The following is a 27,983-nucleotide window of genomic DNA, read 5'->3' as shown; positions in this document are numbered from 1 at the left end:
CTCTGCCTCCCGAGTGCTGGGATTAAAGGCGTGCGCCACCACGCCCAGCTTGGTTGGCTCTTTTTTAAATGAAACATTTCATTAATGAGATTATCAGTTCTAAAATGAGGAAAAGATTACAGGGTGATATTTCCCTCTGCCAGCTGTAGTTTCAGGTGCTGTTTTTCAGGGTGGGTCCACAGCTACATACCATCCTATAGGACAAAATATGCTATAATCACAAACTCAAATTCCAGGCTCTACACCATCGTGAGAGTGGTCTTTACATAAGGGACTAGAAAGGGGGTTCATTTCTGCTTGCCTTCCGATCTCTGTAGTCCTTTATGCCAGCCTCAAACTTATCTGGCACCTGGCTGGCAGACATTCATGACCCCAGCCAGGCCTTTTCTTTGAAACAAATCACCAGTTGTAAGAATAGCCTGTGTCTGGATGAGCAAATTAAATCTGATCTCTGAAGGATGGGTTGTAGTGTAACCACAAAATTCCACTTCTGGTTTCTTCATGATCAGATACCACAGCAAATTTCCTAGAATATGGGCCTCCGCTAGAAATGTTGCACAACGTCTGTTCCAACTGCCTGGCCGGTTTCCAGGGCTGGCTTCCTCTTGCCTTCAGCCACCGAGATCGTCAATCCTGGTATATTTCTCCCAGCTCCTGGTCCTCCTTCACCGTGGGAAGGTTTCAGGAGCCTCGGGTGATGCCGGTGAAAAGGACAGAAATGCTGGCCTGGCTGAGATGTCACATACCTATAATCCCAGTACTCGGGAGATAGAGGCGGAGGAGGAGGCAGATGGATTTCTGAGTTCGAGACCAGCCTGGTTTACAGAGTGAGTTCCAGGACAGCCAGGGCTACACAGAGAAACTCTGTATCAGAAAAACAACAACAGTAACAAAAAGGGTAGAAAGGTGAGGACTAGAAGTGTGCAGACTAGGTAGCAGCTGTCTTTTTGGTGGCCTTATTTTGCTTAGCACACCTTATCCTGGAAGGTTGCTCTCCATTGTAAGTACAGTCCACATTTGGCTTACCTATCAATGGAGGAATGGTCGTTGTGTGAACAGTGCTTCTGTGAACATGAGCCCGTGCACATGTATTTCAACCCCTGCCTTCAGTCCTCTGTTGGGTGCACATATCCAAATGTGGAATTAATACAATATGTGGTAATTTCATGGTTAATATTTGTAGGCGTTACCATCCCACTGTCCACAGTGCCCACATCATTTTATACCCGTCACTTACGCAAAACTTCTCTTTTCCCCAGGTCTTTCTGACGTGTGTGGAAGGCTATTTCCTTGTGGTTTTGATTTGCATTTCCATCGGGCATCCGGGTTGAGCACCTTTTGTTTGCGTCTCGACTTTGGGTCTTGACTTTGCCCATTTTATAGTCAGGTTTTTGGTTACTGTAGTAGAACTTCTTTATGTATTTAGGACATCATTCCCCAACCAACATATGAATGCAAATACTTTCTCCCACCCCACGGATTCTTTCTACTCCATGGTCAGTACTCTTTGTACGAAGTCCAGCTTTCCTGATTTTCCTTTGACTTTCTCTGCCTCAGGTATTATATCCCACACCATTCCAAACCCCAGGTCACAATGTTTTGCCTCCCATGTTTTCCCAGTATCGTATAATTTAGCTTTTCGGAGTTTTTGTTTGTGGAATAATGTCAGCAAAGTTTCGGCTCTGTTTGGAAGAAATAGCTGAGCTTTCTCAGTATCTTTGGTAAAGGATAATTTTCTTACAAGGAAGAAGATAGCTGCTATTTAGGTTGTCACTGAGCTGCATGGCGCAGTGTCTGCCAGGTTTTTGTTGTTGTTGTTGTTTTCCCTAAATGATGCAGAGGAGCTTTAAGCTTCTCACTGTCCTGTGGACTGACAGAACACACCAGGATGCTTTCCTGAAGGAGTAGACCTTGATGGAAGTAGGAGGTTGTCCGGGATGGATTAGAAACACACGCTATTGTTTCTTAATTTTCTGTCTCTAGTTCCGTAGGTGACACTATTTCACCAAAGGCTTGGGGATGGGCATGGACTGCCCGTTGATCTTATTCAGGCATGGAGGTTTTTTTTTTTTTTTTTTTGGTGTGAGAAGAGTTGGGTGTGTGTGTGAGGTTTTTCTGAGTGGTGTACACACCCACCCCCAACCCCCACAGGGGTGTGTATGGGTGTGTGTGCAAGTGTGCATTAGCTATTTCCTGTGGTTGGGGAAAACAAGCTCTCCCTCTGCAGAACACCTGGCGTGAAGTGGGAACTAGCACTTGTGCTTAAAGAAGCCACGAACTGTGCAGTAGACCTTTGTCTGTCTCTCAGATGTGCCACGGGTCCAGCTTCTTCCCAAAGCCCAGGCCTTTCTTTCTAGTGTGAGCAAGCGGACTGGAAGCAGAGCCTGGGTCTCTGCAGTGATGGATTCCAGGAGCTCGCAGCTGCAGGCCTGTCTGGCACTCTCTGGAGTGTTCACCGGAAGCTCCTTACCACCCTGCCCTCTCAGGTCTCTGTACTCGCCGTGGGTCTGGCCTGTTTCCAGCATCTGGAGCTGCTGAATTGGTGCCCTCTTCCGGGCCTCCTGACCTGTTTGATACTTTGGGGAGGCAGAAGGGATGAAGGGAACCACTGAGTAGTAAAAAGGACATGAAATGGAGAAAAGATTAAGAAATCTATGACTTAGGAAGGACTTTTTTTTTTTATTTCAAATGTTAAGGTAAATATAATCATAGCAACAAGAATTTCTTGAGCTTTACTGTTTAAGTCATATGTATGTGTATGGTGTTGAATGCACACATGTGCACATGTGTGGGGAGGCCCAAACTTGCTGTTGAGTGTCTTCCCTTGATCTACCTGTCTTTCAAGACGAGGTCTCTCACTGAATTCAAGAGACTGACTGGCTTGGCTGGCCAGTGAGCTTTTTCCTGCTTTTTGCCCTCTGTTGCTCGTCCAAGGACTAATTATTTGGCCTGTGTCTTCTGCATAGCTTAAGGTGAGCCCGCCTTCCTAGGGATGGACTCAGAGCCAAAGTGATTTGAAACAGCCCAATGGGAATGTTGGGTCTCCACTCAGGCCCCAGATCCTGTTCTCATGCCCAGGGGTTTTTCTAGTCTAACAAGAAAGTGTCTGTGAACGTTTGTGTACATGCTTCTTTGTGGACATGTTGCAGCAACAGATAGGAGTTACAATTGAACAAGTATAGGCAATTCCCCTTCCTTTTCCCCGACAGGCACCACCTCCCCCTCCCCCCCCCCCCCCCCCCAGCGGTATATTCTTTGCCTTGTGAACCTACAGCAGTCCACTGGCTCTCAAGCCCACTGTTCACATCTCTCTTGGTGCTGTGTGTTCAGTGGCATTGGTCTTGCCCACTATTTCAGTAGCTGGGGAACTTGCCTGCCTTAAGTCCCCATTAACCCATCTATTCCTCCCTCCTGCCTAACCCCTAGCAGCTTCCAATCTCTGTACCATCTCTGTGTTTTGTGTTTCTAAAACGTGAGTTCGTTTTTATATGTAGTGTGAGGTTGTAGGTGTTCGGGAGCCTGGAGGCAGCGATGAATGACAGATCCAGGAACATCAGTAAGGAAGGGAGCGTCCTAGGGAACCGACTGCCAGGAAAGCAACTGAAGTCTTTTCAGAAGTTAGGAAGATCGAATGATAAATTGTTCTTAAAGAGAGTAAAAAAGACTCCAAAAGGAAGAGATGGATGGAGGGACGGGAGCTTGGCACACGCTGTTTCTCCCCTGCCACCTTGCACTTGGGCATTAGACTTGGGCATTAGACTCTGATGCTGGATGGGAACAAAAGAAGAAATGAAAATAACCTTCCTGGGCAGGTCTCTGGGTTTCCAGTGCTTGCACATGGAGTGGAAGCACAGGCCAACAAAGGCTGCTCACCTGAGCATCTCCTCTTGTTCTGTCTGTGTACACCGACTGTTTGTCCGTCCGTGTGGTCCTTCCTTCTGGAAGACCTTCAGAGGATCCACTGACGTGGCACTGCCTTTCATTGTCCTTGTTCACAAGTGTGTATTGGTTGTACAGGATGATGGGCTTTGGGTTTTTACAGGTGCATATTATGTACTTTGGCCATTTAGTCTCTCTTGCCCCCGCCCACCCATGATTCATTGCTGTATAAACAGGAGAGGCAGTCAGCTGCCTTCTCACTTCTTAGCGCATCACCTCTGTTATAGGCGTCTTCCCTGTGTAGAAGAAGCCAGGTGAGAGCAAATGTGTTGTGTCCGTGGGGGCAAGGGACCTTGAGTATTGAGTTTCACCACTCCAGTTTGTCCCTTAATCCCCAGGCGTGAGGGGAAGGAACTGGACCAGCCCCATTTGTGTCCTGAAGTGAGGAATGATAGACCCTCCAGTGTGATCTCTGCTCTCTGCCACGAGCTTCAGAAAGAACGTCTCCTAGCAGATTCACCAAAGCTAGCAGCAGCAAGCCCAGGCACGGCCACCGATTCTGCATTCAGGCGGAGGGTGAGGAAGTGGAGGCAGAAAGAATTGATTTCTTTACACAGAAGGACTGAAGTTGTTTCTGCAGAGTGACTGTTTAGAGTCATTGTTACCTCATGCGAGGGTTAGCGTGACCACCGGAATCCCTGGCATTCTGCTGTGCGAGGGGAGAGTTTGCCTCTGCACAGCTGGTGACCAGACAGGATGACCCTAGACCTCAGGTCTATGTGAGCAGTGTTTGCCCTTTTTGTGGGTGTGAGCCACCATGTGGTTGCTTGGATTTGAACTCGGGACCTTAACAGTCAGTTCTCTTACCCACTGAGCCATCTCGCTAGCTTGAGACTACTAACTCTTGCCTAGCTAATGACTAACTCAGGACTGTTAGCTTCTTGCTGGATTAGAGGGTAGGAGCGCTGCCATTCTTAGCCTGGTCCTTCTGAGTGGAGTCGGTCAGTTCACAACTCGAGGCCAGCACAAGTGGAATAGTCTGTGTGTTAGACTTTGTGCTGTGCCGCTCGCTCCTTTCCCCCTAGAACACAGCGGGCTCACCTGCTTCCTAGAGTAGCCATCTGTGCCTCCTTCAGCATGTGCTCAGACACCTTTTAACCAAGAGAACTAATTGTCGACAGTCAGCAGTGGCTTACCTTTCCCGCCATCGTGAAGTAGTCATCAGAACAATTAGCTTCCCGAGAGGCCCGGCAAGCAGCTGCTTTGCAGAACCTGCAAGGAGGGCGGCAGAGTCTCCCCGGCGATGCCGGGTCTGAGCACGTCGTCGGCACCGCACCCGTTTGAAGAGTCCCGGGGCTGTCCCCTCGGAAGTGGGGCAGGCCTGGCAGGTGTGCAGTGATTATGAGCACCCACCCACCCACCCTCAGCCGGGCTGTCTGAGCCAGGCACAGCTGCTTTTGCAGTGTGTGGTCACAGGCAGAATCACTTACTCTGCCTCTCTGTGACTCCAGAGAGTTAGGTAAGAGAGGATAGTGTCACCCACGTCATAGGCTGGGTTGAGGGTTGAGATGGCTCTAGCTGCAGGTTCTGTGTCATAGTCAGGGTTCAGTCAGGGTTACTGTTGCTGTGATGAAACACTGGCCAAAAGCAACCCTGGGAGGGAAGGGCTTATGTGGCTCACACTTGGCATCAGTTTTCATCACCAAAGGCAGTCAGGATGGGAACTGGGAGGCAGGAGCTGATGCAGAGGCCATGGAGGGTGCTGCTTACTGGCCTGCTTCCCATGGCTTACTAAGCCTGCTTTCTTATAGTACCCAGGACCTCTGGCCCAGGGCTGGTACCATCTGTAATAGCCTGGGCCCTCCCCTAGCAGTCACTAATTAGGGAAATGCCCCACAGGAGGCATTTCCTTTCTTTTTTCCCTCCAATTCCCCCTCATCCCCCCCTTTCTTTGGAAGCATTTAAAAAGCATTAAATTTCCTTTTCTCAGATAGGACTGTAGCTTTGGTCAACTGTGTCACCTGAACTTGGACGGAAGGTGTGCGTGTGTAAATCACACCTATACTCAGTGTGTCAATAACTCACACCTCCCCCCCCCCACCCCCCAGTACCCTCACCTCTGACACTGTCAGATTCACAGACACGTTCAGCCTGACTTTGGAGGACATATTCTGGACATAGCATGCTCCTACTCTTTTGTCTGATTTGAGGTTCCCTGACTCTCAGACTTACTTTGTCTAGCTACTGTCTATCTTTAGTTGCTTCAGGGTGGCTGCTTAAGCTCCAGCTAGCAAGTGTTTACTAACTAGGAGGAACAAAGGGGGGGTACTTAATTATTTAAGGAGCTTCCTGAAACCTTTCGTTTAAGACCTCTACATATTAATGTGACTAGAATTTAGCATGATGATGCAGCTCAAGGAAGGGCCCCGAAAACGTTAGTGCTCAGAGCTGGAGATTCGGAACACACAACCAGCCATCTCTACTGAGTATTTAAGAGTTTTGTCGGTCGCTCAGGATAGACCCTAGGAAAGAATAGTTCAAATCATGGCTGATGCTAACTAAAAAGGAGCGGTGTACACTTTACAGGTGCCGGGTTTAAAGAGAAGGACCTCGGCTGAACTGAGACACCCCTCCCCCGCTCCTCTGTGCTACAGCCTGGCCAGACCCTGGGGTAAAAGCTGAGCCACAGCTGGTTCTTGGGTTATTGGAATGGTCTGTGGCCTCTTTGGGGTCCTGGAGAACCTCATGCATTTGTAGCAGTTGAACAAGTTTCTCATTGAGATCCCGTCTGTGTCTTGAAGGACACAGTTGGTCTGCTTTGTGGTTAGTTTGCCTGCTTGGCATTGCATGGTTTTGGGCTGGCTACCCACTCTTAAGCCTATATCGATGGCTTGACTCTAGGGAAGCATTCGCGTGGACACCTCTCTGCCGTGGCCACAAGGTTGGTTTGCTCCCGTTAGAATCAACAGGTTTGAATTTTGTTCTCAGTTGCGGCCAGAGCAAATGATGGGTGTTTTGATGTTCTCATGCCTGTAAATTAGAGCCTGTGAGTTGTGTGGGGAACACCCCCTGAGCCCAAAAAAGTGACCTAATGTCTGGGGGGGGCATGATGTTTTTTCTTTTTTTCTTTTCTTGAGATGGACACCATAGAACTTAGTAATCCTACTAACAGGGAAAGACTGAAGAGTAATTGGTATGACTTATTCGCAGTACCAGAGCGAAGGGGCCAGATGGCCGTCCCTGCTTGGCCTTTTCCCACCACCAGCTGATGAGGTCAGCTGAGTTCAGGGCAAGTGTTAACAGAGGGGAAGGAAATGATGAATCTGCCTGTTGATTGGCTCCTTTAAGCCTGGCTGGCTGGTTGCTAGGCTTCCCTCCCCCTGATTCTGAAGTAGCCTCAACAACTTGATGGGATTGTGGCATGCTGGACAGAGTGGCCCTTAGCCAGGATGTCCCTTGTGAGGCTGCAGGGAACCCCCCCCCCCCCAGCCTTCCACCCACTCAAGGGTTTGGGGCCACAGAGCTCTCCTGCCCTGGCCTTGTGTACATCCTGGGGTTGGAGGGCATATGACAAAGAGACAACAGTCCCCAGTGCTCTCCCCGCTCAGAAGTATTGGCACTGGCCCGCAGCCTCAGAAGGGGGTTAGGCCCGGGAAGACACACTGCTAGAAGTAGAATAGGCAGATGGTGTCTGGGTGGTGAGAGCCAACTTGTGTGTGAGTGAGGATGGTTTTTAGAGAAAAAGCCTTTGCTTAGGCCAGAATCTGCAGCAGGCTCAGCATCTGCCCTTTTAGGAACTGCCAGCCGGAGGGTTCTGGCGACTCACTGACACTCTGGCGATTCCCCGAGGGCCACCGAGAGTGTCTCTGAGAAAGGAAGCCATTGTTCCACACATCTAGAGCGCTCAGCCTGTTGTCGTAGATGCTGGCTCCCAACAACTGGGACTTCTGTGTATGCACTTTGAGCTTTCTTTCGGTAGACGCACCACTCCCTGCCTTTAGTTATTTGAAATGCTATGACATTTAACACAGGCAGTGAGGTAAGGATGCGGTGCAGTGCGGCTGGACACTGCCCAGAGCCCTCTCTCTGCCAGTGTCTGCGGAAGTGCGAGAAATCTGTGGAGGTGGTGCATGCCTTTAGTACCTGCACTTGGTTCTCTGAGCCGGGCCAGTCTGGTCTACAGAGGCGTTCCAGAACAGCCAGGACTACATGGAGAAAGTCTACCTTGGAAAAACAAAGAGAGGATGAAGATGCACAAAACTAGGCTGCACGCAAGCTCCCTCAGGCTGTGTTAGCTAGCTGTGAGCTGTTCCAGCCCTGGCTTAGAGTCCTGACTCCAGCGTCTTGTTGTGCCGCGCACCCCCCACCCCACCCCCACCCCCACCTTAGCACTAGCTGTTGAACTCCTGTACTAGTGATTTCCATCATGAAAGGCTAGGCTCACGAAACAGCCCTGTTCCAGTCAGGAATTACGAAGAGCACCGAAGCCCTCGAATCGCACTTGACGGCGAACTTTTTTAGCCTACTCATAAGAGCTGCCAATCAGATTCTCCCCCCCACCCCCACCCCCCCAGGGTTGTAGCTGGATCAAGGGAAAGAAATTGTTTCTTGTCAGGCATGCTAGCTTTATACACTTTGGTGGTAGTGTGGTATTACTGTGGATCAAAAACATTTACTAGACTTGGGCAAAATTGTTCAAGTAATGTATAGTTAATGTACACATGCCTTTGTGAAAGTTCTGTGTCCCCAAAAAGGTGAGCAGCGCAGACTTTTCTCGCCACCTTTGAATGTAGGAATCAGATGCCAGTTAGGAAAAGGAGATTCCAGGCCTGCAACTGTATCAGTTAGGAAAAGGAGATTCCAGGCCTGCAACTGTATCAGTTAGGAAAAGGAGATTCCNCAGTTAGGAAAAGGAGATTCCAGGCCTGCAACTGTATCAGTTAGGAAAAGGAGATTCCAGGCCTGCAACTGTATCAGTTAGGAAAAGGAGATTCCAGGCCTGCAACTGTATCAGTCCCTTCCATTGACTTGGATGCCGGGTGTTTGCACTTAGAGACAGACATGCAAGCTCTACCTTCCTGGGGGTGGGGGCAGCGGTGTGTGCGGGGGCATCTCAGGGAGCAAATATACACTCCAATAAAAGTTCAAAGTAGTGTCAAGTGCTTAGCTGTATAAAAGTGTCACAAGAGGGAAAGTGACTTAGGAACGATAAACTGCGGCAAACTATTGTCCCTCCTTCGAGGGTTCTTAATGGGTTGAGTGACAAACATGCCCTGTGGTGCTGCACAGAACAGTCTGATGGATACAGAGCAGTGCAATGAGTGGCTTACTGTTCTCAGGCTCCAGTAAACCAAACAACGTTTATAAGAATTTGTAACTTGTGTGTGCTTTGGTTTGTGTGTTTTGCTGTTAAAGTCAGGTGGCAAAGTTCGTAAAACAGGCTCAAGGACAAAGCCGAGCCTGGTAACTCTCTAATGTATCAGTTCTGAGTTGGGTTGTTTGGTTCGTTGCTTGCTCCTGGAGCTTTTCCTGGCTCTAGACCAGGCTGGCCTCAAACTCAGGGCTTGGTCTGCCTTCTCCTCTCAGAGTGCTAGAATCAACGGCACACACTTTGTTTTGTTGTACATCGGGGTTTAGTGTGTGCATGCATGTGCATGTCTGTGCATGTCTGTGGAGCTCAGAGGACAGCTTATCCACATTCACTCTTTTCCTTCTGTCTCACGGGTCCACCACAGATTGTAGGAGTGGTGACCAGTGCCTTACCCACTGAGCCATCTTGCCAGTCTGCTTCTGTTTTAAGTAAGGTTTTATTACCTGTTTATATCTACCTGCATGCCTATAAAAGCCAGAAGAAGCTGTTGGCGTCCCTGGAGTTAAAGATTTACAGGTGATTGTGAGCCACCCGTCCTGGGTGCTGGGGGTGGAACTCATGTCCCCTGGAAGAGCAGCAAGCACTTCAGCCACAGAGCCGACATTCCAGCCCCTCTGTCACTACATTGCATAGCCCTTGCTCTGGCTCTCTCCCTTGCTCCGGCTCTGGCTCACACTGATGAGGCTGTGTAGGCGCTGAGTGCCCCGTGCTTACGTAGTCACTTTTTGCTCTGTCAGCATAGCATCAGTTCCACTTTCTACATGAAGATGGAGCGATTCTTGGCATTCCGTTTTCATTCACCAGCTTGCAGAGAGGAGGCAGGGCCACTCTCCACACCTTACAGCATGGAGCCCTCAGAGCAGCAGGCGCTGAGGAGGAAAGGACCATGGGCTCCTTAGACCTTCCTTTCAGCAGGCTGGTCTTAGAGGGGTTTTATTTTTCAAGATACCACCCCCCCCCCAATCCCCTGCACTGTCTTATCGTTTTAGTTGGCTGTATATTACCAGAGCTGCTGGCTTCCTTTCAGGGAGGCGCCAGCCTAGAGATGCGCGCCTCCTGTGTTCCCGCACACTCCCGCGCACACCTCTGACTCCTGGCTGTCGTCTTCTCTCCTCACAGTCTTCCGTTTGTGCTAAGATCGTCCAGCTTTTGGGGCAGAATGAGGTTGATTACCACCAGAAGCAGGTGGTGATCCTGAGCCAGGATAGCTTCTACCGAGTCCTCACCTCAGAGCAGAAGGCCAAAGCCCTCAAGGGCCAATTCAACTTTGATCACCCGGGTGAGTTGGGAGTTGAGAGATGTGTGTGTTGAAGGTGGATCGGGTGGTGGCTGTGTCCACGAGGCTTAGCTTCTCCCAGTCTGTTCCTCCTGTCCACACCATAGGGGCCTAATGACCAGCTTGCAGGGTTATCATGTGCTTAGAGGAAAGAATGGGTTTTGGGATATTTTGCAGAGAGCCGATTGAATCGAATGAATGCCAGCCATGTAAGCTTGGGTAGAGATGGGCCAGCCCCAGGAGCAAACACACCACTGGTCTTTCTGGTTGATGTGTAGCAGCCTGTACCATCTCCACCCACCCCTCAACCTCAACCCCATGTGGTCTGCTTGGTGACCAGCAAGAAGGGAGATGGGAGCCTTAACATGGACCCCTAAATGAGTTCTGCTGCGAGCTTAGATCAGCACAGTGCTCCTTCAGGTCGTTTGGGCTTCTCGTTGTTGGGAGTCAGCCCTGCTTGGCAATGGGACTGTAGTTCTTCCTAGTCACAGTGTACTTTTCGCTTAACTTGAGCCAATCCCAGGGCCCTCAGCTGACCTTCGAGGAGAGATGGGAGTGGGGCGTGTCAGCACCAAGTGTAGGCTGTCAGCAGGTAACAAAGAGCTCAGTTTGCCAGAACTCATTTAACACACCCTGTTTTAAGATCCAGGGAGTGTTTATATTCTGTCACAGGTGGACACTGGCTTTGGAGAGGCAGTGTACTTCAGGGTGTGAAAGTTTGTTCTGATTTTAGGACAGGTTGGTTTAAAAACCAAGAGCTGTGTTAATTAATCATTTGATTTCCTTCAGATGCCTTTGACAACGAACTCATCTTCAAAACACTCAAAGAAATCACCGAAGGAAAAACCGTCCAGATTCCCGTGTATGACTTTGTCTCCCACTCACGGTAAGCAAGCCAGGCTGGCCAGAGGCTGTCAGCCATTGCGGCTTCCAGCAACCCGGGTGTGCCCTCTGCCTCCTTCCCCATCTTCTTTTTTTTTTTTTTTTTAGATTTATTTATTTATTATATGTAAGTACACTGTAGCTGTCTTAAGACACTCCAGAAAATGGAGTCAGATCTCATTACGGATGGTTGTGAGCCACCATGTGGTTGCTGGGATTTGAACTCTGGACCTTTGGAAGAGCAGTTGGGTGCTCTTACCCGCTGAGTCATCTCACCAGCCCCCTTCCCCATCTTCATGAGGATATTTCGTGGACTACTTGGGTCGTTTCCCTTTTCTCTCAGAAGGACGGGGTTGAACTTTGGGCACGTGTGTTTGTTGTGGAATGCATCTTTGACTCTTTGCTCTTTAAAAAGGTTATCATGGGCAGGACCAAAGGCAGACCAGGGAAAGAACAAAGCAACATCTCTCCGTTCTCAGGCTGTACTTGTAGCTGGAGAGTGTGGAGGGTTTGAGGCCATCAGGATCATACCACACCCCAAAGCTAGTCCCTAGTCTGCAGTCAGCATCCAGACATCTAGATCCAGACAGACTCTGTTGAAGCCCCTCCTGTGGGCATCCATCCTAGGGCATAATTAGAATCTGAGCTCACTCTCTTTGCCCTAATATGAGGATACATTTGGGAATATTTACTCTTGTTGGCCAGATATGAGTCTTCAGAACTGGGTTAACATAAAAAACTCCTTGGGGCTCTACAGCGTAAGCTGAACTTGTAGACAGTCTGTTCCCAGGCATGGCTTCTTGGACCTGAGCTTGTCGAGGCTCCAGTCTTTATCTGTGGGTTGTTAGAAAGTTTTTCCCACCGGCTTTCCATTCTTCTGATTACTCTGTGCCATTCATTCTGAGTTGAATTCTTTTAAAACAGGAAATTAGATCTCTTACCAGATGTTCCTGTCATTATAAGCCTAGTGCCTGCCTCTGCATTATCCTGTTCTGCATCCTGAGCTCTTAGAGCAGTGCACATATATATAGCCTGTGCCTTTCTCATAACCCAGGGCACGAGGGCGTGGCAGGGGTTGGGACAGAGGAGGGAGATGAGAGGGTAATCCATGCAGTGAAATGCAGTGGGGCTCCAGTGCCCTCCCAGCGCCTCCAGTGGGGCCAGATCCTGCCACATGAGGGTTAGAACAGTAGAACTAAGTGCCCCCTAACTTGGAGTGGTTTGCCAATGTTAGCTCGCTTGAGTTAGGGAAGGAGACTGACTGTACAATGTTAACAGGAGAGGCAGTAGGGCCTGTAAGGAGGCGTAAGGCAGATATCATTTTATCAAAGGCTAAGAGTGCACTGGAGGGGCATGGGGCAGAAGAGCCCCAGGCAGCCTGTCTGTTCAGACCCATCTCAGGACCACTGTGCAAGGATCTGCCTTGGGTTGTCCAGCTCTGTGAGTGAATGAGCTGTCTGTCTGTCATTCATCATGGGGGCCCTTGGAAGAGGTGGACAGAGAACTCTGGACTTCCATCCAGGGCTTTCTCGCTTACCACAGCACACTCCAGAACTCCCCCCCACTCCCCACCCCCACACTTTTCCTTGGCTCTTTGCTCCCCTCAGGTTGCCTCAGGTAGGGGAGAGTGGGTAGAGATGTGTACAGCAGTGGGTGGGAGTATATAACAAGAACTGAATATCTGATTCTTAAAAGTTCAGAGTGCTAAGTTGGAGAAGTGCAAGGCATGACAGAATTCCTAGAGAGGCCTTCAGAAAAACTCTGTCTCTGTCTGCGTCCTTCAACCCGTTTTATTTAAAGAACGTCCACCACTAGTTTGTCCTAGCCTTCTTAATTCCTCCTTTGCATGGTGGTGGCCTGAGGCCTCTGGGGCTAGGAGCCAAGCCCCTCCCGTTGTAGGTCTGTAGCGGGAGAGAACCCGGATTCGCAGCCCAGCAGATGCTCTGATCTTGCTGTGGCTCCCTAGCCATTCGTCTCCATCACTGCTCCCCTCTTTGCAGGAAAGAGGAGACGGTCACCATCTATCCCGCAGACGTGGTGCTCTTCGAAGGGATCCTAGCCTTCTATTCCCAGGAGGTCCGAGACCTGTTCCAGATGAAGCTTTTTGTGGACACAGATGCGGATACCCGTCTGTCTCGCAGAGGTGTGTTCTGTAAGCTTCACATGGCCCGCTTGGTGGCCACTTTGGGAGCAGATAGATGGGAGCCCAGGAGAGGCATGTGGCGCCTTCCCTGGATCTGAAGTGAAGCCTGGACCTTTCCTAATGCGGCTGTGTGGCCCTGTGACTCAGCCCAGTTATATCAGCCCAGCCCTGGGATATCCTGCTACCGAGTGTTTGGTGATATTTAGGAAGGGATTAGTCACGTTACAGTTTAGGCAAAGAAGGGCTTGTTCGGTCACGAAGGTGAAACAAGGCTAGTTTCATTGGGAATCGTCTAGTTTAAATGCTTATGACTTTTTTTCCCCCATAAGACATCAACAAGAGATGCCTTGGACTTGGAAGTCACTAACTTCAGGGCATCTGGGGACAGAGATCCTGGGCCTGCAGTGCCTTGCCCCTTTTCCCACCATCTGCTTCCTCATGCTCTCATTCCCTCGAGCCAGCCCTGGAGCAGATTCTCCACCAGGCTTCCTGAGAGCGGACCTGTGCTTTTGTTGAATCTGTGCATTCTCAGAAACCACAGAACTAACTGGGTGAGGAGTTGAGCGGAGCCATTTGATTCCACTGGGAGGCTGGGGGTGGTGGTGGTGAGGGGTTAGGTCATAGGGGTGAGGAGTGATTGTGGTGCAGGCAATTAGAGAAAGTGCTCATTACCTATAGACACAACAGTGGCCCACTCTGAGAGTAGCTTGTGGATGGAGCATACAAGAGAGAATAGATAGGAAGTAGCTTGGGCTAGGGATGTAGCACTCCCAGCTCCGTGGGCAGAGTGCTTGCCCAGCATCTGTGAAGTCTAAGTTCCATCCCCAGCATCACGTGAGCAGGTGCCCTCTATCACTAATGCATCCGGGGAGGTAGAGGAAGGAGGATCAGAAATTCAAGGTCATCTTTAGCCAGTTCAAGGCCAGCTTAGACCCTGTTTCAGACAGATCCTGGTAGGTAGATATGTGAGTTATTGGACATTCCAGTCCAATATATATACGTATGTATGTATATGTATACACACACACACACACACACACACACACACACACACACACACATATATATAATATTCAGCAAGAGCTGTCCATGGAAGCTGTGGAACAGAGAGAAGCTAGCCTAAGGGATTTTCCTGCTAAGGAACAATGGGGTGCACATTCACTTGGAGCCCCACTTGAACTCTAAGTGGGAAACAACAAAAGTATCCGTAAGTGATGGGGGGAGATTGGTGGGCGAGACCTTAGTTCCAGCAGGCAGATCCCTCTTCTAGCTTAGTGACGGTGGTGGCTCTAGTGATACCTAGGCAGGCTTGTATTTCTTTATGGACCCCTCCTGTGCATCTGACCCAGCCTGGCTCGTCACCTGACCTACAAATGCAGCACTTTTCCTCACCTTATGGTTGCCAAAGGCAACATGGTATATAATAATAATAATAATAATAATAATAATAATAATAATAAATAATACAATTAATTAATTAAATCAAAGCCAGGCGAAGTGCGCTAACACTCAGGCTTCAGTGCCCATCAGATGTGTGGCCTTGGGCAGACTGTGTCTGAACCTTATTTTTTCCTAGCACGCAGTCATCTGGGGATGAGTCCTTCAGTGACAGATTAGTGATGTTGCAGGGAGAGTGCCCAGAGGCTCAGGAGTTGATGGTTGCTGCATGTGAGGTCAGAGGGAGGGGCTGGCATCCTTTCTGCAGTCTAGCTGGGCCTCGGGAGAGTCTTGACTGACTGGCTTACTAACTGCCCTAGCAGGTGGGACTCAATCCTAGAGAGACCTCAGAAGGAGGCTAAATGTCTAGGAAATTAGAATCAGATTTGGAGTAGTTGTAAAGTCTTTGCTTCTGACTAAAATCCGGTCATCAGGATCCAGGTTGACCAAAATAGTCTCCCTCCCTTTCCTGGCCTGGGGTGGGGAGAGGTCTCCCTTGAAGTGATCTGGGAGCTTTGCCTGCCTCTGCCTCCAAGGGTTGAGATTTAAAGGTGTATGTACCCAGCTCCCCCGAGGTTCTCTTTGGCCAGTGACTGTCTGCCAGTTGCTGCCTGGGCAGACTGCTTGCCTCTTTGTTTCAGATGTGGTTTTACAAGTCCCTCCTCTGCAAAGCCCTGCCCTTCCTGGTGGATTTGTGGAGTTTTCTTACTTGTCATTTCTACAAGTTCCTTCTTTCAAGGTGTGACACAAAACACGCTTGGTGTATGCTTGGGGTGCAGGGATCTTCAGGGCTGGGGGACAGTGAGTGAGTAACAGTAGCAGATAGAGGCCTGGAGAAGATTCTGAGAGAGCTGGGTGCCAGGTTTCCACCCATCGTTCCTAACCTAGGCTATGTGTGCTAGGTGTCTGACATATCAGCCAGGGAGAAGTGGGTTTTAGAATCCCGCAGGCCCCCCTAGATCACCTTACTCTCTGCGTTTACTGAGTGCTTCTCTCTCTGCTCCTTCCTCCTGGCGGGCTCTTAAGCACCTGGGCAGAGAAGAAGCGAGGCTTGGGCAGTTAGAGGCTTGGGCGGTTAGAGCACCGCTGCCGGGCCCCTCTAGGCCAGACAGGGAGCTAGCAGACATGTAGCTTCCTGCACATTGCTTTGATCCAACCCAAGTGTGGGGCTCAGGCTGGGCTGCAGTGGGGTGGGGTGGGGTGGGAGTGCTGGTTTTCTGGAGTTTCCGGTTTGTGCCAACATCTTGTTCTGACTCAGCCTTTGGTCTGGCTCCATTTCTTGGCAGTGGCCAAGGAGCAGGGCATTTCAAATGCAGTGTGCTGGCTGACCCTGGCCTGCCCTTGGCCATGGAGCCATCCTAGTCTGTTTAAGGTGACAACTTCTTTGAAGGCTCTTAGGGCGTTGGGTGACAGTGCCTTTTCTGTTATCTATGTCCTCAATATCTGGGACCCGTGTCTTTGTGACTCTTCTTTTCCATCTGTCCCTTTAAAATACGTATCGCACGTGTCTGTGTTCTACTGGACTCTCCAGACCTTGTTTTAGCTGTCTGGGGTTCTGCAGGACTCCTGCAGCCCCTGCCCCCTCCCCTCATTGACTGGTCTTAGCTTGAGGAGCCCCCTTCAGGTTGTGCCGGTATTGCAGTTGTCACAGGAGGGTAGGCTTGTTGAACCTACCGTGTGCCAGCTGCCATGCTGAAGATTTTCTGTGCCTCCCTGTCATCTTAACCAATAGCTTTATCGGGGCTGGGAATGGAGCTTGGTTCGTAGATTGCTTGCCCAGCGGGCACAAGCCTGGATTCTTTCCCCAGCACTGTGTGAAAACGGAGCACGGCGGCCAACACCTGGGATCCCAGCTCTCGGGAGTTTAGGCAGGTGTGTGTGTTAGTTGAAGGTCATCCTCTGCTCCATTTCAAGACCAGCCTATAGGCTCCGTGAGATTCCTCCCTCCCCCAGTTATAATCAGGATGTTACGTTGTCAACTTCTTGTTTAAATGAAGACCCAAAAGAGGAGAAGTCACTTGTTTAAGGTCACAGGAGCAGGAGACTCCAGGGACAGGACTCCCATCTAGGTCACGTTCCTCCAGATCCATATTCATTAGATAAAGAGAGCCACGCAGTCCTGCTGGGTCACTTTCCCCCCAGAGCTGACTGCATGAGTCACCGGCTTCTCTTATGACAGATGAAGTTACCAGGTCTGGCCTGCAGGCGGCAGCAGCAGCAGCAGCAGCAGCAGCAGGTCTGTGTGGGGTGTGATCGTGTACGCATGTGCACACACACACACACACACACACACACATCACTACTTAGTGGCCTGGCTGAGATCTGGTAATCCCTGGGAATACAGATAAAGAACTTAGCATGTTAATAGTTAGCTTTAAAATGACAGTTGTGCAGAGGGCTGCGTTGGTTGACAGGCCTCCTTCCTACCTCACTTCTTTCTCTGAGGGAAACTGAGGCCTGGGGAGGTCAGAGCACAGTGACAGAACCAAGATAGTCTGGCCCTTAAAACAGGTTTTTAAAAAGCGCTGGCTGCAGGTCCCTGACTAGAGGGACTGAGGGAGATCATAGACGTGGAAGGTGGTGAATCTGGATCCATCTGGGCTTCCTCCGTTTTCTGGCTTAGTTTTGCCTGGAATGGGAGAGAACTCACCATGGGCATTTCTATTTGCAAACTTCTGTGCCCGAGGTGAGCAGAAAGGGCTTTCCACCCCAGTGGCAGGGGTTGAGGGGTGGGGTGATGGTGGTGGTGGTGGTGGGGTTGCTGTGGATTTGGGAACACTGGTGAGCATTCTGCCAGCCGCAGCCAGCTGCTCCCTGTTGTCTGACTCAGTGGGGATGCCCTGCTCTTTCCTGGTTCTTGTAAAACTTCTGTTGGCTTGAGACAAGACAGCTGCTTGCTGGTCTTGGTCAGGCAGCCTTTTTATGTTAGAGAACACACTGTAGTAGAATTTGCTGGCAGTAAGACTTAATGTAACTTGTTTTTTCCTAAATCTGTTGTTGATCCATCTCAGGTCAAGAATCTGAGAAGTCCGGCTTCTCAGTCACCCGGGCGACCTGCATGGGCCCGGTCTGCTCCCTCACGAACCGCTTTCTTGATTTCTGTTTTTTGTTTTTTCTTCTCTTGCAGTATTGAGGGACATCAGCGAAAGAGGGAGGGACCTTGAGCAGATTTTATCACAGTACATTACGTTTGTGAAGCCTGCCTTTGAGGAATTCTGCTTGCCAGTGAGTTGTATTCTTTGTCTTTGCTAAATGTAAATCTTGATATTTAATGATTTCATCTTCTTTAAAGGATTATTATTATTATTATTATTATTATTTTATGTGTATGGGTGTTTTTGCCTGTGTATGTCTGTGTACCACATGCATGGAGTACCCAGAGGAGGGCTTGGGATCCCATGGAACTGGAGTTACAGATGGTTGTTAGTTGCCAGGCGTATGCTGGGTCCTTTGGGAGAACAATAAGAGCGTTTAGCTGCTGGGCCTTCGCTCTATAGCTTTGTGATGGTAGATTGCTGGACTCGTTGCAGCTCGGATCTTACTCCTCTCTGAGTGAGCACCTGATTGAAGTCCTGAGAGAGCAGGCTGGGTTCCGTCCTGCTGTCTTTCTCCCCTCTTCCTCTTAAAGTTACTCTAGCCCTGAGTATCTCCTAGCACAACCTGCGTTTCTTGCCTGGAAGGGCTATGGTATCGAGACTTTGCTTGAAGCTAGCTCACATCCAAGATAGACCTTAACCAGCTGGAGACTCCAGAAAGCCGAGTGTGGGTGCAGGGGGTGTGGTGGGAGGCACTGTGACAGTTGGTTCATTTTAGGGAGTGCTGGACTATGCTAGAATCCTCTTCCTTGCCTGTGTCCTGGCACAGCTGTATCCCCTCTGGAGGACCTGGGAGTTGACCTGGGAGTTCCCTGTGAGGTGGCTTTCTGAGAACTGAAGGGGACTGACTCAAAGCATATAATCTGCAAGAGAAACACATCTCTCCAGGAGAGGCCAAATGGGGCCCGAGACTCAGGGTGTGATGTAGTCTTGAGAAGGGAAGAAGATGTGGAAGGAATGTTAGGAGAATCACTGTGTCCTCCCGGCTTGAGCAGGTCTGGCAAAGCAGGCCTTCCTTATCTGTAACTAGGAGAGGGAGAAGTTGGAGCTTAGGCCGGTTTGAGTGAGGTCGTTTGGGAAGAGGGGTGTTGGGGATCGTCTTCACAGTAAGTGTGGCTTTATCTCTTCTTGCTAATAAATGCCTTCTGCCCTTTCTCCTCAACATGCTGCTTTAAGTCCGTTAGACCTTCACCCTACAGCAGGCTTGGTTTTGTTTTCAGTCGGGGACTGCTGGACTTTCTGAGTAAGCCCGAGTAAGTTTGCCAGTCTGAAGGTTAGGTTATAGGATCAGGTTTCTGGGAAAGGGCTCCCAGGGCCGAAGGGCTGTGAAATCCTTTTCGTCTCTTTTACCGGAGGACCTTCCCACTCTTTGACTTACTGAGAACCCAGAAGGGTTTCACCATTTGGGAGCCAGCCGTGTCTGTCACTGTCCTGCCGTTTAACTCAGGTCTAGGCCAGCTGAAGATTCTGGCCGAGTGTTGTCTGGAGCGTCTGTGCTCACCCCCACGGTCCAGCTACTTCTTGCTCGGGGAAGAGCAGTTCATTTCCCATCATTGAGAAACGTCTGGGGTCTGAGGTTGACAGTGGCCGTGGTCAGGATTTGGCAGGAGTGAGGGTTCTCGGGCATACAAGGGGGTACTCACGGACTGTGTGAAAAGGCAGGGGCATATTTCTAGGATGCACTTACTGCTAATATGTCTCATGGAATCTCAGCAAACAAACAAAATACACCAGGAGCATGGCTTCACTTTGTAATCTATTGCAGTGATAGAGAAGCCGATCGCCAGCAGGGTGTTCCCTTCAGAGGCTTTTATCTGAGGGCTAGGTGTGAATAGCGTCACCCCTCAGACTGCTTAAAAAACCCAAGGTGTAGATGGATCCCCTTTAAGTGCAGCTATTGGTTCTTTGTTTTGTGAGCGTTGGGGGTGGAATCCAGGGTCTTAGACTAGGCAAGGGCTCTCCCACTGAGCTGCATCTCCAGCTGTTTAAGTGTGGGTTTTTCTGATTAATGCTATTCCTAGTATGGGCTATACTTGACACGTCCTTTCTCCCTTCACTCACATGTCAGCCATGAAGGCACTTCCTTAGGCCTCTCCTTCCCCAGCATTGCCTTCAAAGTCTCAAGCTGCTGCCAGGGTCAGGCTAGGCCCCCCCCTTGTGCCCTTGGAGAGGGACTCAGGTCTGTCCCTGAACGTCTGGGTTAATTCTATGTAAATATCTTTCTCTACAGACAAAGAAATATGCTGATGTGATCATTCCTAGAGGTGCAGACAATCTCGGTGAGTACCTGTGGGAAGTCCTCCTGTGCTCAGTAACACGCTCACACGGCTCTTAATAGGGGCACAATTGTGATGACTCTACAGGGTCTGGTAGTCTTGGGAACAGATCTGTGGTCACATGTATGTCCATGTGTGTAGACATACATACTCAGGGAATCTTACAGAAAGAGCTGCAGACTCCCTTCAGCTGCCACCCCAGTAATGACATGTGGCCACCTGGTATCCAAGACCACCTTTGTCAAAACATACCAAGTCCCAGAATCCTGGGCATGGCTGTGCCTGTGCCTGTAACTCTGGCAGTGTTTGGATTAGAAACGTGACAGTTGCTAGGACATGTTGTCTGCCAGCCTAACTGTGACCCCCAGTTTAGTGAGAGATTGTTTGAAGGGAACAAGGCGGAATGTCATAGAGAAGGACACACCTGACATCTTCCTCTGGCCTCCCTATACACTCAGGTACATACTCCACTGTCACACACACACACACACACACACACACACACACACACACACACACACACCCTTGTTGATGCTGTTAGCATTGGTCAGTTGGCTGAGGTATGCAGTTTGTTTCCGATGCTAACACAGCTCGTCCTTCTGTGGGAAGAAGAGCCTCTCTCTGTATTGTTGATATTGTCGCAGTTTGGGGACATAAGTTGGTAGGTCCTTAGTAAAGGGAACTTAGAGGTAATTGGTGTTAAAAACCGTCTCTCGCTGGGTGGTCTCGAGTGCCTTTAATCCCAGCACTCAGAAGACATGTGCAAGACGAACTCTGAGTTTGAAGCCAGCCTGATCAATGGAGTTCTAGGACAGCCAAGCTATTCGGAAAAATCCTGTCTCTAACCCCAGCCCCCACCCTCCAAAGACAAATAAACAAACAAACAACAAACAAACAACCCAAAAACCAGACCACCTCCAGTCATCTCCACACAATTTCTGGGTTGCTTCATCTGGTGGGAACCCTGACTGACTGCCAGTCAATGGCCGTTCACTGGCTATCATTCCCTGTCCTTTTAGAATATTTTGCTGGAGGCTCTGGAGAAGTTTGGGTAAGACTTGCTTTCAAGGGTTGGGGCCACTCTCCTGGAAGTCTTTGCCTCTGCTTCCTGCGTGGCCCGTCCATGCCCACAGACTGTCCTCACAGCCCCGACCGTGTGCCCCTGCCGCGTGCCCCTGCCGCATCCCCACTGTCCCTAACACTGCCGGTCTCTGTCTCACAGTGGCCATCAACCTCATCGTGCAACACATCCAGGACATCCTCAACGGGGGGCTCTCCAAGCGGCAGACGAACGGCTATCTCAACGGCTACACCCCTTCCCGCAAGAGGCAGGCGTCAGAGTCCAGCAGCCGGCCACATTGACTCCCGTGCCCCTGACTCCAAACCCCAGCCCCCCAGCTCCAAGACACAGGAGGGGTCAAGAGGCTCTGGTCACCTGTACATACGCCTCCTCAGAAAATTACTGTATTTAAGAAAACACCACCACGGAGATGAAATGCCTTGATTTCCCTTTCTGCCTTTTTTGTACTTTGGAACAGCAAATCTTGACGGAACTTGACCCCGAGCATAAGTGACAAACTGTGCCAACTAGTACTGGTGATGCCGAATTATGAACCCAACGTGTAACCAGTTATAAATACACACATACATACGTCTATATAAAAAGAAAGGATCTATTTTTGTGTAACTGTACAGATACTGTAAAGCTGTTTGCCATAAGTATCCTGTAGGAACCCGTGCGTGGGTGTCGGGCCTGGAGCCCCGCTCAGCAGTGTTCTGTGCTCCGGCCACCGGGGAGCCACGGGAGTCGGGTGGTTGATTGGTTGCTGTCCCTTGTTCTCAGCACCCTGGGCCTCAGTGGGGATGGGACTCAACCCTCAAGGGCTCCCCTGTCAGATGCCACCACCTTGAAACTGGAGCTGAGGGAGATACTTCTCTCTTTTTTTTTTTCCTGTTTTGTTTTGGAGTTGAAATTAAGTGTGATCTCAACTCCCCTCAATCTCAGGGAAGAGGCCCACTGAGGAAGATCAGACTGTCTGCGTTCCTTCTTGCCTCACTCTGGTTGCCTGGGCACCTCCATGACTCCTTTCTTCCTGTGCTATCTTTGTTCCCCAGGAAGCCAGAGCTGTCTCCAATTTCCAGGTGGGGATTTTTTTAGGGTCTCATCCTGTGCGAAAAGAGAGAAGGGGATGGGACGTGACTCTGTCTCCTGGAGAGTGTAAGGAACTAGCTGGCCAATTGCCTGACACATTATTGGATAAGAATATTTATCTTAATGAGCTTTGGTTAACGACATCTGGTATGGACCACTGACATTTATTTGAGGTTGCCCCAGGAGTTCTACCCATGGAACTGGCAATAGCTTTTTCTCCCGTCTGAGCTGGGGCTGTATTGGGAGGTGACAGCCAATGCCTCGCCCCCGGAGATTCTCTTGAAGCAGCAGCATCAGGATGATTTCCTGAACCACACTGTCACCGTGTTAATAAGGTGGCTGCCTAGCAGGAAGGGGCCGGGAGAAGAGAAGTTATTTCTTAGAAGATGTTAAGGGAGGGTAGTTAAATCATGGGTACCCAAGCTGGGGTTTTAGATTGAAGATGCCCAAGGTAGAGATCTTCAGCTCCTCTGAGCACTTCCTCGGTGGTGACTCCTGCCTAGAGGAGGTTGATGGATGGCTTGCTGAGAAGACAGCTGGAGGGAATGGGACCAAGCCAGAAGGGACAGGTGTGAGGTAGAGGCCTCAGTCTGTGTTGGCTGCAGAAGAGCCGTGGATTGTCATGGTGGTGGTCACCGTCCTGCACTTTGTGGGCCACATCCTCAACCCATGGGAGAGCCTCATGTCTGGGCAGCACTTGGAGCCCACTGAGGCTCTTACTCCGATACTCCACAAACCGCACCGAGGTTCCCTCGAGCTGTCCCGTCTGATTCCCCAATCAGGATTCAAATTTGCCTTCAATTCCGTTTTTCTATTTAGGTGTCATTAACCCAGTCCTCAGCAGAGCTTTGTCACTTTTCTGAGGCAGTAGGGGGCCGTGGTGCAGGCTCTGTAGCAAGTTCATATGCTGGTAGCTGCCTTTGGAGCAGGGAGCTCTCAGCTCAGGAGCCTGTGGGGAAGGCGCACTCACCAAGGCAGATCCATCTAGAGTATTTCGGGAAGCAGTCTTTATCACACCAACTTTGTGAAATCCTGAGATTAGAAAACGGTAGGTTAGGACCTGGCCTCAGATCCTAAGAACAAGGACCTTGGCCTTGCTGGTCAGTGTTGCATGTTGCATGTGCTCATGGGAAAAACTTATTCCTGTGTACAAGAGCCTTGGCAGCTCAGTGGGTAGCACGCTCAACTTTACTTGAAGCTTCCAGGTGCCAAACCACTTCGTGCCTTGGCTGTCTATCCCACTGCCGTGGAAAAGGGATTCTTCTCATCTCTGAGCCTTTACTTAGCTGCTCCCTCATCTACCCATGGTGTTGGGACCAAGCCTCCAAAACCTCTGAGCAGCCCACTTGGTGTAGCTTGGACACAGCTGTAGGACCACCTTACCCCTATCTCCGTGGGAAGTTCTGGATTGGCTAGAAGCAGCATTTGCTGGGTATAGGGGAGGGCTGGACGCTGTACTGTTTCCAGGCCGCCGCCCAGCTTTTGGCCAATTGTGCATTTGAACTTTCTCTATAGGAAATGTGGTCTGAGCCTTGAGGTTTTGGTTTTGCCATTCCATTGGAGAGCAGGGAGGTAAAGGGATCTGGAAACCATGGCATTTGTCATCTGGGGACTCCGAGCTGTTCTAGAGAGGAAGCCCAGCTGGGCAGAGCTGCACAACCTTGAACACAGGTGCACAGATTCTTCCACCTCAGAGCCACTCAATGGTGCTTGCTTCCCCCACCCGTTCACAGACGTCTATGGCCTGAGTGTTTAGGAAACAAAAATTCTGAGTCTTGTGTCAGAGGAAGGTCCAGCCTTACACCTCATCATGGTAATACAACCTCCCCCCCACCCCCCGCCCCCCTGACTTCTCTTTGGATAACCTGAGGCCGAAAAAGATAGGCATCTGGTCTAGCGTGGGTAGAGTAGGCCCTGGGGAAGGGAGTGGAACGGGTTCAGGCCTTGGGGCTAGGGCAGTGGCCAAGTCACCTGTCTCCGAATGAATACTTATGGTGGTGACTACTCAGACCGTGGGGGAAGTTGGCTCCAGCTTGCTCTCTCCAGGGTGAGTCTCTTGGGAGGCTGCTGGGTCAGTGCCCCTGAGTAGTCAAAAGTGGAGACTGGGATCAACCTTGTCCTCAAAGCCCCCACTGCTGCAGAGGAATGCAGTCTCTGGCAGGGAAATGTTTTTCACTGCCCTTGGAACCTGTGTTGTTCATGTCCAAGAGTCTCCAAAGAAAGGGCTGATTTTCCTGAGGCTGGGGTCAGCCCCTGGTACATACAGGCCCATGCTTTCTGCGAAGGACCAGCTGGCCTTCTCTGTCTCCTTTGCCGTTCATACTTTCCTCAGGGCCATTGCTGTATGCTCTTTGTGTCAGGACAAGGAAGAGGGCAGGTTGGAAAGGCACAATTGGATGCATCTAGTAGTGTACACAAGTCCCTTTTAAGATTCTGGCTCTGGTCCTGCTGGGTTCTCACAGTGCCAGGCACAGGTGACGGTTTCAGCCGCGGAGTCCTGTTTCCCTCGGGCAGTGAGTTCCCACCCAGCCCTGCCTCCACAGCAGGGTTGGGTGACTAGAGACCTAGGCTGTTCTTTCCCCAGAAGGTGCTGCCTCTTCCCGTCTTTGCTTTTTTACTGCCCTGCCTTTGTTCGTGCTATGAAATGACCACACCCTATGTACTTGGCTGTAAATAAAGACAAATAAAAACAATGAATTCAACTCTTCACTCCTTTGTGGTGCCTGGTTAGCAGCAGTCTCTGCAGCCTGCTGTGAGAATTGGGGGGAGGGAGGGAGGGCTGGGCCTTGCATTTCTGGAGGAAGCAGGGGTGCTTAGCCTGCCTCCTGTCCTGGTCTTGGGATGTGTGTGGGACAGACTCCCAGGGCTCTCCCTTGCACTCTCTATCACATGGTTTCTGGGAGGCTGAGATTCTAGGGATGCTGGCTCTGTTCTCACTGATGTCCTTTGTGTAGCCTCTGCCTCTGCCGCCTTCTAGACCTACCCACTTCTCTCTGTTGAAAAGGAGAACTAAACCTAGGTGGAGTGAACTGGGGGTGGGGGTGGGGTGGGGGGAGGGAAGGTACCGGGGTGGGGCATGTGTAAGGAAGCTTACATTAATGATAACTCACTATGATGTGAATGAAGGTATATGTGTGTACTTTTAAAACATACATGTGCGTTAGTGTTTGTATGTATGTATGTGTATGTACTATATATGTGCATGCAACGCACAGTGTTGGAGTGAGCCACCATGTGGGTGCTGGGACCCAAACCTGGATCCTCTGAAAGCAGTAAATGCTCTGAACTACTGAGGCATCGCTCCAGCCTTTCTATTCTTGCTTGATTATTGATTGATTGATTTGTTCTTTGAGGTAAGAGTCTTGCTATATAGCCCTGTGCCATGTTGACCAGAATGGCCTCTGAACTCAGAGAGATCCACCTGCCTCAGCCTCCCAAGTGCTGGGATTAAAGGCACACACAATCACATCCAGCTTATTCCTGTTTTTAAAACACCTACATCCAGGGCCTTTCACACAACTGGCTTTTGCTCTTTGCCGTTCCTGACAGTTCCCATGTCTTAGCTTCCCTTCATCTCTACTTCTGCTCATCCTGTCTTTCCAGATGCTTGCTTTTTGCTAACCCAGGCCATCCTGGAACTAGGCAGGCCTCTGGATAGGAGCCTCAGCAGTGTCCCCTCTTCCCCTAGGGTGGTTTTGCTGGTGAGGCAGGGCAGTGATGCTGCTCTTAATTCTTTCTATGTGTATGGCTGCTTTGCCTTCATGGTATATCGGTGCGCTTGTTTGCATGGTACCCTCAGGCCAAAAGAGGGCATCAGATGCTATGGAATTGAAGTCACAGGAGGTTGTGAGTCTCCTAGTTTTAGCTCCAGATTAACATTGCTTTAATGAAGCCATCAATGGGCTGGCTTGCAGACAGTGGCTTCAATACAAGGAGTAGAGAGAGGGTCTTGGAACATGGCATTGTAGGCTTCAAGAGACTAGGGTAGGTGGATTCCTTCACGATATGCTGGGGGTGTTTAGGTGCTTTAAGGCGGATCTAAAGTTTAAGTTGATGGCACATACCTGTGACCCCAATAGTGGAGAAGCTGAGGCAGGATGACAAATTTGAAGTCATCTTGGGCCACATACAAAGACCCTATCTCAGAAATATCCCTCCCAATCGCCCCTTCGCCCCCACAAAGATAACAATTTAATGAGGTCATTTTCTCAACTGGGGATGTATCTTGGTACCAAAGTCCAGGCTCAATCCCCAACGTTGCAAAACTGAAACTATGAGCTATCTGTTAGCCTAGTCTTGTGTGTATACTTACATACACTTTCAATAAACCATGAGCTAAAATAACATATGGGAACCCATTAGAGACAGGACTAAGCCCTGGTATATACATCTTAGGAACATAAAACTGCCCTCTATGTAAACACCACATCCACCTTGGGCCTTGACTTGTACCCGTGAGGAGCTGTTTGGATTCAGTGGCTCCAGGGACTTGAGTGTGTGTTGAGTTCTGACTGTCCTGGCCAGGGCAAGCCAGCACCTGGTGACAGCTCCCCTGCCTGGGACGGGATGCTCATCACACGTGTGCATTTTAGAGGAGCCCTCCCAGTGCCCTCTGCCTCCTCTGAAGTAAACGGCCTCCATTGTAAAATCACATTAGATTTTTCCTGTGTTTGTTATGTGTTCGCTCATCCTTAAACAGACAGACAAACAAACAAACAAACACCTCTCCAAAAAGCAAACTAAACCTGTGAAGAATGCTAGGTAACGTGCTGGTTCTCCGGGATCACTGGAAAACTGAATTCAGCTGCTGCAAATGTCTAACCTAAATGGCAGGAAGTCTGGTGTGTGTCTGCCATCTAGTGGTGGGGATTCAGATGGCAGCAGGAGTGGGTGGCTTCAGTTCCTGGACAGCCATTTGATTGGCTATTGATATTTAAGAGATGTATACCCAAGTGCTACTGAAAGTATTAACTACTAATATGACTTTTAAAAAAAATATTTAAGCCTCCACTAGAGCACATAGAAACTAACTCCCTTAATTTCTCCATGGCAACAATTGTGAGTGGATTGGGATATGGGGTGTGTGTGTGTGTGGATGTGGTGTGGATGGGTGTATAGGTGTGAGTGTATGTGTGTGTAGGCCAGAAGTTGTCAAGTGTCTTCCTCAATCACTTTCTTCTTCTTCTTCTTCTTCTTCTTCTTCTTCTTCTTCTTCTTCTTCTTCTTCTTCTTCTTCTTCCTCCTCCTCCTCCTCCTCCTCCTCCTCCTCCTCCTCTTCCTTCTCTTCCTCCTCCTCCTCCTTCTTTTATTATTATTATTTATTATTATTATTATTGATAATATCCCACTTTGTAGACCAGGCTAGTCTCTAACTCAGAGATCTGCCTCCTGCCTTCTGGGTACTGGGCTTAAAGGTGTGTATCATCACGTCATCCTATACCATTTATCTATCTATCTATCTATCTATCTATC

At 49.8% G+C, this 27,983-nt stretch overlaps 1 protein-coding gene and 1 pseudogene across 2 annotated transcripts in view; one reads left to right on the top strand and one right to left on the bottom strand.

Moving 5' to 3' along the window:
* The window catches only part of Uck2 (uridine-cytidine kinase 2), a 61,801-nt gene extending 37,710 nt beyond the window's left edge, over positions 1-24,091 (top strand). The window contains exons 2-7 of one of the 2 annotated variants that reach the window (XM_021162240.2): positions 10,370-10,529; positions 11,316-11,412; positions 13,409-13,551; positions 18,116-18,213; positions 20,314-20,362; positions 21,582-24,091. In XM_021162240.2, the coding sequence (XP_021017899.1) occupies positions 10,370-10,529; positions 11,316-11,412; positions 13,409-13,551; positions 18,116-18,213; positions 20,314-20,362; positions 21,582-21,721 (687 nt within the window). In that variant the 3' untranslated portion in view covers positions 21,722-24,091. The remainder of the gene's footprint in view (positions 1-10,369; positions 10,530-11,315; positions 11,413-13,408; positions 13,552-18,115; positions 18,214-20,313; positions 20,363-21,581) is intronic. The other variant, XM_021162233.2, reaches the window with a different exon arrangement.
* On the bottom strand, positions 275-5,087 carry LOC110309844 (annotated as a pseudogene).
* Positions 24,092-27,983: the final 3,892 nt, after the last annotated feature.

The sequence above is a fragment of the Mus caroli genome, chromosome 1 (genome assembly GCF_900094665.2).
Source record: "Mus caroli chromosome 1, CAROLI_EIJ_v1.1, whole genome shotgun sequence".
In the NCBI taxonomy this organism is placed as follows: domain Eukaryota; kingdom Metazoa; phylum Chordata; class Mammalia; order Rodentia; family Muridae; genus Mus; species Mus caroli.
This window is presented reverse-complemented; position numbering and strand designations above follow the sequence as displayed.